Source organism: Danio rerio, chromosome 7 (genome assembly GCF_052040795.2).
Source record: "Danio rerio strain M-AB ecotype USA chromosome 7, GRCz13ab, whole genome shotgun sequence".
Lineage (NCBI taxonomy): Eukaryota > Metazoa > Chordata > Actinopteri > Cypriniformes > Danionidae > Danio > Danio rerio.
This window is the reverse complement of record NC_141027.1, coordinates 36,737,060-36,747,500: the sequence shown is the minus strand read 5'-3', so window position 1 is coordinate 36,747,500 and position 10,441 is coordinate 36,737,060. Positions and strand designations below refer to the sequence as shown.

The 10,441-nt window shown below is 37.2% G+C and overlaps 2 protein-coding genes and 1 long non-coding RNA gene across 32 annotated transcripts in view; 2 read left to right on the top strand and 1 right to left on the bottom strand.

The window, feature by feature from the left end:
* LOC147836045 (uncharacterized) overlaps window positions 1-1,974 on the top strand; it is a 6,907-nt gene extending 4,933 nt beyond the window's left edge. Inside the window, exons 2-3 of one of the 2 annotated variants that reach the window (XM_087261530.1) lie at window positions 823-960; window positions 1,817-1,974. The gene's annotated coding sequence lies outside the window, so the exon portion shown is untranslated. Of the gene's footprint in view, window positions 1-822; window positions 961-1,519 lie in introns of both variants that reach the window. The other variant, XM_087261531.1, reaches the window with a different exon arrangement.
* A 2,779-nt stretch (window positions 1,975-4,753) lies between these two features.
* On the top strand, window positions 4,754-7,830 carry LOC147836044 (uncharacterized). Its single transcript, XR_015495951.1, has 2 exons — window positions 4,754-5,930; window positions 5,991-7,830. It is a non-coding gene; the product is annotated as an uncharacterized LOC147836044 (long non-coding RNA).
* Window positions 6,254-10,441, bottom strand: part of chd9 (chromodomain helicase DNA binding protein 9) — a 117,126-nt gene continuing 112,938 nt past the window's right edge. For all 29 annotated transcript variants that reach the window (XM_087261485.1, XM_087261492.1, XM_087261497.1 and 26 more), the window contains one exon: window positions 6,254-9,660. In XM_087261485.1, the coding sequence (XP_087117611.1) occupies window positions 8,794-9,660 (867 nt within the window). In that variant the 3' untranslated portion in view covers window positions 6,254-8,793. The remainder of the gene's footprint in view (window positions 9,661-10,441) is intronic.

Genomic DNA, 10,441 nt, shown 5'->3' with positions numbered 1-10,441 from the left:
TGTTGCTCTTATAGTTGTGTAAATTGCTTCCTTGTCCTCATTTGTAAGTCGCTTTGGATAAAAGCGTCTGCTAAATGACTAAATGTAAATGTAAAGTTGTTTTCTCTTTATTAAGCTAGAAAAAAACAACACAATGGCAATATGAAAACATAAACTACAATAGAAGTTTATTTGCTTTATAACAGGCTGTGATAAACTGGTTGGCAATTCAATTATTGGCAACTATTGCAGTAACAGTGATCCACACAGTGGCCATTAGCTAGCATTAGTAATTTATTATTACTAATTAAATACATAAGTAAAAACATATCTTGACTTCATGAATTTATGCTGCATTAATCCCCCCTATAGAAAACACTTTGCACAATAAAAATGCTGAATCATTCTCTCCCAGTAGCTGGTGTGTACAGTACAGATCAGCAATGATGAGCAGTGAAGACTCTACACATTTGATTAAATAAAGTGAAGTAAAAGTAAAGTGTAAAGCAACAGTTGGACAGTTCCATTGTTGTGCACAGGAGGGGGACATTAAATTTGACCTAGTTTGTTTATAGTAAATGACATTTGGTGTTTTATAATTATTGCAACACATTTTATAAATGCAGTTTTCAGTGTCAAGCAGTCAGATTTACTGTTGTGTTAAAAACAACTAGAACTGGAAATGGATTGGAATAGATTTAATACACATCAGACTCCTCTCTAATGAAATAAAAACATTCTCACTGAATTTCTCCAGGTGTAGATGCCCAAAGTCATCTTCCTGCTGCATGATTATTCTTGAGGCATTTATCAGTACAGTAACATGAATGCTCTTGTGCGCAGGAAGAAGCTCCTCAGACAGGAAGTGAAGAGCAGTACTTTGGGAAGCCCTGCTGCTGCTGCTGAGCTTCTAGAGCACTTGCAGTCCAGATACTGGATCTCTGCTCACCTGCACTCGACTCAACACTGATGCAGCACCAGGTGGGTCCTCCTTCACTGTCACTCTGAGCTGTTGACAAACGAAAACTTTTAGTTACCTTGGATTGAGCCTGTTTCACACACTACATGGCTCATGTAGTGACAATCATTGTAATATGAAGTCAAAATTATTAGCCCTCCTGTACATTTCTTTTCTTATTCAAATGATGTTTATTAAGAAGAATTTATCACAGTATTTCCTATTTTTCTGGGTAAAAAAACACACTTTGGATCAATATTACTAGTTTTCTTAAGCAATATTGTTTTCGATTGTCTACAGACCAAACCACTGTTATACAATGACTTGCCTAATTACCCTAACTTGCCCAGTTAACCTAATTAACCCAGTAAAGCCTTTAATTGGCACTTTAATCAGACATTTTGGTCCATATTGACATGATAGCATCACGAAAGCAGTTGCTGCAGATTTGTCAGCTGCACATCCATGATACAAATCTTCCGTTCCACCACATCTCAAAGGTGCTCTATTGCATTGAGATCTGGTAACTCTGGAGGCCATTTGAGTACAGTGAACTCATTGTCATGTCTGACATGTTTCCAGTCTGAGATGATTCGCACTTCATGACATGGCATGTTATCCTGCTGAAAGTTGCCATCAGAAGATGGGTACACTGTGGTCATAAAAGGATGGTCATGGTCAGCAACAATATTCAGGCAGGCTGTGGTGTCAACAAGCTGTTTGTCTAAGAATAATGAATAATGCTGCCCTGAAGATCAGCAAGTTTCTCTCACATGACGAGTTTCTTCCTTCAGATATTGATTCTGCTGTTTCTGTCATCCAGCATGTTTCAGTATGAAGTGAGATCCAGAAGTACATTCAGTTGTTTTGTCATTGCAGATTGCAGATTGTGGAGGAAGCTCCTACGTGAAGCTTGAGCTTGATCCAGAATGGCTGGCCATCCTGAAACGACCTTCGAAAGCCATCCCTCAGTTTCTGGAACCCTCCGCTGGACAACAGACTACACAGCAGAGACAAAATACATTACAATGATCACAGCTGTTCATTTTCTGATAGCTTGCTGATACCATATTCATTTCCATTTCTACGTATTTTAGCATCCTGTTCCTCTGCTTCTTTCAGGTGGGATTTCAGTCCATCTACATCCTGCTGGGCAAAGCGGACAGACTTACAGGGAGGAGTTTATTCAGCCTTCTTTGATGACTAGAATATTTAGAAGAACTGGATTTGTCGGAATTAAAAATGTAAGACATTATAAATGACTTTATCCTCACTTTTGTTCAATTTAAAGTGTACTTGTTAATTAAAACTTTTAATTTCACAATGTTCTTTGACAAAAAAATTCACTTTAAGTTATTCAACATTGTAATATGATGTTACAAAAGCTTTTGATCTCAGATAAATACTGCTATTTGAATATGTTTAACATCAAATAAAAAAGTACTCAAGTGTTAAAAAAATTGATGATAATAATAATAATAATAATAATAATAATAATAATAATAATAATAGGACTGTTTTTGGTGTTCTTTGGAGGAAATGCAGGTTTGGTGAGCAGAAGAGACTTACGTGAAGAAGAGACAATAAGAGTTAGCTTAATAGTGTTTTTTCCTTATAAAAATTATTGTGTTAAAATCAAAGATATTTTAATCATTTTAGATATCGTAAATTTCTTTGTTAGTCACTATTTTACGATTTATTTTGTAAAGTACTGTGAAAATTAAAAAAAAATGATATACAATAGAAGTCAGAACTATTAGCCCCCCTGTTTATTTTTTTCAACACATTTCTAAACATAATAGTTTTAATAATTCATTTCTAAAACCTGATTTATTTTATCTTTGCCATGATGACAGTAAAGAATATATTTTTGTATATTTTTCAAGACACTTCTGTACAGCTTAAAGTGACATTTAAAGGCTTAACTAGGTTAATTAGGTTAACTAGGCAGGTTAGTTCATGGTTTGTTCTGTAGACTACCGAAAAAAATAGCTTAAAGGGGCTAATAATTTTGACCTTAAAATGTTTTTAAAAAAATAAAAACGGCTTTTATGCTAGCCAAAATAAAATAAATAAGACTTTCTCTAAAAGAAAAAATATCATCAGACATACTGTGAAAATTTCCGTGCTCTGTTAAACATCATTTGGCAAATATTTAAAAAAGAAAAAAAATCAAAGGGGGGCTATAATAATGATAATTTACCCTTACTATGGGTTCCAAAACAGGTGATAAGAGTTAATTAAATCAACCCCAAGTTAATGCGCATGCACGGCACATTCCTGAAGGCATTTTCAGTAGATCGCTGAATTTACGAGTCACCATAGAAAGTCACGGTGAGAAAAAAAAAGGGCAACGCACTTTTTTTTCTCCAGCGAAGCTGGAAGTTTTAATCACAGAGATTACACATCTGCTTCAACAAAGGAAAGAAATAAAGGATAATAAATAGATAAGAAAACAAAAAAATAAATAATAAGAAAGTTTGTTAGTTCATTAAATTACACATTCTACCCTCCGTTTTATTGTAATGAAAAATTAAACTTCTCTTTAACATCCTTTTTGAGTATGTTGTGTAACCATTCATGCATTTATTTTTATTGCCATTCATTTCTTAAGGCCACAATATGTGTATTGACTAATAAGGCTTATAGAAATTGTAAAATTTCTGAAGCTAGAACTCTGTCCGAATCCATTAAACACAGAAACATTCTCCTAAAAGGTAATATTTAATTACTGGAGCTCTATATTTAACACTCTAGAATATTCTTTCTGTCATGCAGCTAATAGAAAGAGGCCTGTCTAACTGCTGTGGGCCACCAGTTAGAGGAGCTGCTGTGTCCTATAATAAAGGCTTATCAGTGGTTGAGTTTTTGACTAAAATCACACAATCTGCTGTGTAATGATACGCAGTTATTTATGTCCAAGGAACTGTACAAAAGTGTAAAAAACAGTTCAGTGCCAGGCATACTGTACAGTACAGATGGTCCTACACGCTATAATGCCACATTGTACAGTTGCCTAAAAGGCCCTATATATAAAGAGCTGCACTGAATGTTTTCTATAATAAGCGCAGACCCGCGGTTTGTCATATTTGATTTCAAAAGGTTTGTTAAATACTTAAACGATTATTTTGAAAATATACATTATAAATTTGGGTATGAAAAAAACTATGCACTTATAACCCTTTAACAACGAAAAAAAATGTTTTGTGCTTTTACGTCCATAAATATTCTCATCAAAAGAGCACGCAATGCTCAGTAAACTCTCTAAAACAAACAAACTCTGGAACATAGTAACTTACTCTCTGAACATAACCTGCTCCGGAGCAGGTTATCTTCAGAGAGTAAGTTGCTATGGCTACTTATCATACCCAGAAGTTACCTCCGATTTTGGAACCAAAGCTGAGGTTATCCACCTACTTACTCTCAAACTTACCCGGGTGTGTCACATAACCTGCTTTCTGGAACAGCCCCCTTGTCTGTAGTAACTAAAAGCTTGTTTCCCCCTATGGTCTCTGAACAACACACTGATTATCTGAGTATGTACCACAATCTTACAGGTTAAAGGTGGATTGTTTTTTGATAGAAGTTGGAACTGACAGAGGTACATTTACACTGGCTGTAGACATTTCTCTCCTGATTAAACATCCACAAGGAGAGAAACAACAGTGGTTAAATCAGGATCTGTGTGTACAGTAGCATTCCTTCAAATCAGTTCATTTTCTTTGTACCATGGCATTTGTGCCTTATTGAAAGTAACCAGATACTTACCCTTTACAAAATGGTGTGCAGGGATGGCATTTCCAAGTGTGTGTGTGTGTGTGTGTGTGTGTGTGTGCGCGTTTTTTTTTTTTTTTTTAAGTTAAATGTTTGCTTGGTCGGTGTATTTGATTTGTTTAAGAGCACAAGTACGTTTTCGGTTTAAAAATAATTGTATGTAATTCAAATGGACAGATGGACATTTAAAAAAATAGTTTATGTGCAGGATTCAAGAAAATGTTGGTGCATGCAGAGCTGTATGCATATAATTTGAGGAATATCCAGGTTAGTGAATTAAATCAAGCTGTTTTAACCAAAATGATGCAGTATTATAATTAAGTACCCAGTCATATATTCATCTTCAATTTACCAAATTCACAGTTTATTCCCATAAATTTCAGTTAATTCCCATGGAAATTTTCCAGCCTTGAAAATTCCTACAATTTTGCAACCTTAACCCTTATACAAAGATGCAAGTCCATCACTTCAAACATACAGATTATATCAGTCATATTCTGGCCTGTTGTTCTTGATAAGTATGCTTTAGTGCATTGGTTCCCAATATGGGGGTCAGGACCACCCGAGGGGTTGCGGTGCGGTGAGCAGGGGTCGTTGGTGATGTCCAAAAATCCAATTCATTTTATAAAACTACTAGAATTAACATACAGAAAAAAAAATTACAGAAAAAAGCAAATAAAAAGCCATCAGCCTTTGGATTTTTTTGCAACCCCTGGGGTGATTACGTTACACAACAATATAGCGTCAGATGCAGCAGACAGATTTTTATGTCATCAGGTCAAACTTTCGGACACCTTTCCGGCACTCACACATATTAAAATTAAATTCAGGCCATAACTAAACATGGAGAATGGTCTCCGAGTGGCAATCTCCAAAATTAAACGACTTATATGACTTGGGCCTATTGATATGTGCGCTGGTGTGTGCAAGGTTTATATACTGTATTTATAACCACTTCAGAGGATAAAAGTTGCCTTTTTTTTGTAATGCCATTCCTAAGTTATGTGTAAGATTTTTTATTTACTTTTTTTTTGTTTTAGTTTATTAGGACAACAGTATCTCCAGCAGAAAAGACCAAAGATGTCATTTTAAACTTTAAAGAAATCTGTGTTTATGAAACTAATAATGACAGCAGAAGTCAGTGATTCATTTGAGTTATTTAGCCTGACATGTTTAACTTTACAAAATATTTTAGATGTTCCCCAAAATAAAACATATTGTGTTTAAAGGAAAAAAGTAGTTGTTTTTTACCCAGACATTTTAAAAATACATATTTTAGAGCAGTAATTACAATACTGCAAAACTGAAATTTTTTATCCAAGGATATGATGTCTTCAAAATCTTATACGGGCCCATGCCTAGTCGCAAGTCACTGGAATTGTTACTTTTGAGGTCGCAAATGAAAACGTTTGGAAAATTCCTGTTTTAGTATAATCAGTTGTGTATTCACTGTAAATTTGTGCAGTCAGTGTCAGTAACACATTATAGTAGTCGCTGTCCTCACATGATCATCACAGGTTAATAAAAACATTTTTAGATGTGTTGATTTTAGACAGTTTTAGATTTTAATAACTGGTGCTTCAGCTTAAAACAAATACATTTGACAAATTTCACATGAGACAAGAATGTTCTGTAGAGTCAGAATATGTTTAATAAAAATAATTAAACCTCAATTTCTTCTATAGAACTTCATAGAAAGTAATTCAATAAATTACAAACTTTTTAAGACATGTATCCTGCACTACAAGAAGCATTAATCGACTACACAGGCCACAACTTGCATGTATTGCAACTGTCCAGAAACACATTTCAGCAAAAAAAAAGGGAACAAAAGAGGGGCTTTCATTTAAAAACGTTGGAAATAAAAAGAAAATAAGCCATGAGAACAAATGAGTCAGTCTGTCAATTCAATCATCCACATAATTGAAAACAAACGTTTATTTGCAGTAGTGTATTTCTATTTCATTTGCGGTTGCATGGTGGATGTCATTGTCTTTGTGCCACAACGGCGAGTCTTGCCCTGATTCTGGTCAGTAGTCCAGCGGTTCATAATGCAACATACGAAATACAAGCAAAGTATTGAATCCATGTACACATGATGACAAAAAAAAAAACATCCAACTCTAAGTCAAACCTGCATCTTTCTCAGAACATCATTCAGTTAAATGAGATGCTAACGCTGCGGATGTCGTCGTAAGAGGAACTATATAGGTTTCGTGTGCGGTTTTGGGAAGAAGTGAAAGCAGCAATACCTGTACACAGTTTCAAAGTGCGCGGCTCAGCACGAACTAACTGGAAAGAGGAAGATCTGATGCCACAGTGGAGAGGAGACGGCATTCAGAACATCTAATGAGGCAAAAATCACACTGAGAAAGAGAGAGAGAGAGAGAAAGAGATACAGAGTGAAAACCATGATGAATGAAGTCATACATGCTTGGAAAGACCCATTAATAGTACTGTGTTCACTAGTGAGACAGGCAAAGAGTTGCATTGTGCAGTGCATCCCGAAGAAACTTGCATCACAAATGGGAGACCTTCAGTAGCCAAACCTGACGGAGCAGAGAATCAAACGAGCCTAACAGTCTAAAACAAAGCGCACATCAGCACATGTAACAGAGAAACATACAGTACACGTCCTGATTCGAAAACGCCAGTGAGGTTCATTGTGTTGGCCGAGGTGCAGTTCTGCGATCAACTGGTCTATGAGGGACAGACGCTGAAAGAATGGCATAAGGACACTTCTAGATCAGTCATTTACACCTAACAGCAGCAAAGGCGACTATGTGGAACTGAAAAATGATCGAAGGAACATGTGATCTTGCCCTTTGTAACACGTGTCTCGAGAAAGTAACTGAAATACTACTGCAAATACTTGAATTCCTCTCAATACTCTCATGTGGATCACAAACGTGGGTGAATTAGCATGTGACGAACTCGTGTGTCAATACTGTCGCAGTCTGTGGAAAATAGAGGATATGCACACTGCTGTTTGTTACGACGGGTTTTGCGCGGGAGGCCAACAGGACCTTGGACACATAGATTTGTTTGCAAATTGAGGCAACAGTGTTTGTAAGCATAGAAACGCCACACATACATGCATACACGCAAACACACACACAGTGCTGTCCGAACGCTAAAAGAAACATGAATATATGGATGTGAAGGAAGGGTTATGTTTGTTGGAAACATACACACGCACACACACTGATTTCAGGCATTGTGAGGAATGTGTTTCTGAAAGAATGTCTTAATATAGACGTCACCGTTGGGAAGATTGATCGCCTGTACTTGTGTGTGTGTGTGTGTGTGTGTGATGTACAAAACTTAAATCTTTGGGTAAAATAGCTGTATGAAGAGAAGAAAACGAAGGAGGCAGAGCGTCTGGAACTCTAAACGGATGCACAAATCACATGAGGAGCGAATGAACAGGAAAGTGTGCGATGAAAATGAAGAAACAAACGCAGGGTCTCTACAGCTTCAGTGACATTCATAAGCTGCCTGTGTGTTATTGCTGTGGATCTGTAGGTATGCTCTGTGAAGTCTATGTGTTCAGGATCCTGCTCAAGTATTTACAAATGAAACCCAAACAGTCGATGTGTTCTTTCTCCCAAAAGAAAATATATTAATTATACAGCTCTGCAATGAGCAACAGCGTCCTCATTTCTTTAATAAACTTAAATCCCGACATAGCTAGAACAATAATGCCTTTTAGTTTTTGCTTCTTGTCTGTTGCAATTTTACATCGTGGTGTAATACAATTTCACAAGTTTTTTTTTTTGTTTTTTTGAGTTTTTTTGTTTTTGTTTTGTTTCTCGACATGCAAAACGTCTCTTTGAAACAACATTGTACCTAAACAAGCACTGAAATCTTATTTCAGTTTCTCTAGGATCTCGGTTTTCCATTTTTTTCCCTCTTCGTTACACAACACTTTAGTTATTATATTTACATGGAAACAAAAAAGAAAAACAAAACAAAAAAACATGATGTAGTAAATGCAGGATAATTCCTATATGTGTGTATATGTATACATTTCTAAGAGATGTATATAAATATATAATATTTATTTGTACACGTATAAAGACTCAGTCTTCGTCGCTGGAATCGGAATCCTCGGATGACGAGGAGGAGCTGTCGGACTCGGAGGAGGACGAGTCCGCCTTGGCCGAGCCCTCTGGACCGCTAGTATCCTTCTTTTCGTCGGGCTCCTCCCCCTCATCGCTGTCTTTGTCCTCTGATTGGCCAGGCTGTGGGGCCATGGCTTCAGAGGCAGCAGGTTGCAGCGCTGGGGTTGGCTGAGTGTTTGCAGCTTGCGGCTGATTGGCCACAGGCAGGTTAAGGCCTGGAGTAAGAAGCATCCCTGGGTAGAGCATACTAGAGAGGAGAAGGGGGTTGAGGGCCAGTGGGTGGCCTGAAGCAGAAGCACTTGTTTGATTTGAGGTGGTGGCCTTGGAGCTTTGAGCCTCTGTCCTTTCGGCTTTGCCATCTAAACTCAAATTCAGAGCTGATGATTTGGGAATGTCTCCAGCACTCTTCTTTTTCTCTTCTTCGTCGCCCACTGGAGCGACACCTGCCACTTCTTGTGAGGGATTTCCGATGAGACTGCTCATCCCGAGGAGGTTCGGCAGGCCGGTCATTCCTGACAGCATCATTGGAAACATGGCGGCCATGTTGGAGGGGTCATGAGGCAGTCCCATGAGGCCAGTGGTGAGTTGGAGAGACTGGAGGCTCTGGAGGTTGTGCTGAAGAGCTTGGAGACTATTAAGGTCTAGCCCAGCGAGCAGGCCATTGGTTAGGAGTGGGTTGAGGCCCAGGGCAGCATTGGCACTGGCACCGGTTACCATAGCTGCTTTAGGCATTGCGTTTTTGGGTCGCCGACCTCGTCGGCTCACCTCTTCAGGAACGATGGGTCCAGTCAGGATGCGATCAAACATGCTTTCAGGAAGGTATCCCTGTAAACACAAATGCAGTTGTTATAGAACAGAAAAATTGCATGCATAAAATGTGCTAACTCATGGTCAGTTTTGGCATTGTGTTGATCTTTTCTTACAAAAACAAAATCTATTAGGTGTCTAATCTTAATGTCTTATTGACCATTACAGTACATTCATTAGCTTAACAAACTGTTTATTCTTAACTTACCACTGAGAAACATGTCAAGTTTTGGTTGCCATAGAGGTTTGAGTTGATCAAACCTTCAATGTTTCATCATCAGAGTTATGGTTTGATTAGATATGATACAAATTGACACCATTGCTACTGTACTAGTTTTTGTGCAATTGTTGAGAATTTAAAAAGCCCCCATAGCTGAGATTCATCATTCATCCTGCAAAATAAACTATAGACTAATCACAATTAACTGCCCCATGTGACCAGAGCAGAGTTGGTTCATGAAAAGCAGGGGCTAATAAATAATGAATATTAAAATTAATCCCATTTTAGAATCTTTGAAAGATTAGGTGATGTGAAATGTCTATTGTGAAAATGATTTTTTTTTTTTTTTTATCTAAGTTGACCAACTAAACCAAATTAGGAACAAATATATTCAGTGCAGTCATTTTATAGTGACATTGTGATTTGGGCTGCCAACATATCAGAATTTTTTCACATGATTAATGCCAATATTTACTAGATATGTCGTTACATTTACCTTTGCCTTTTGCAGGTGAAATTCAGCCAATTAAATAGATTATTTGCTCATCTGCATTGTAATTTTAAGTGAGGGTGAAAAAC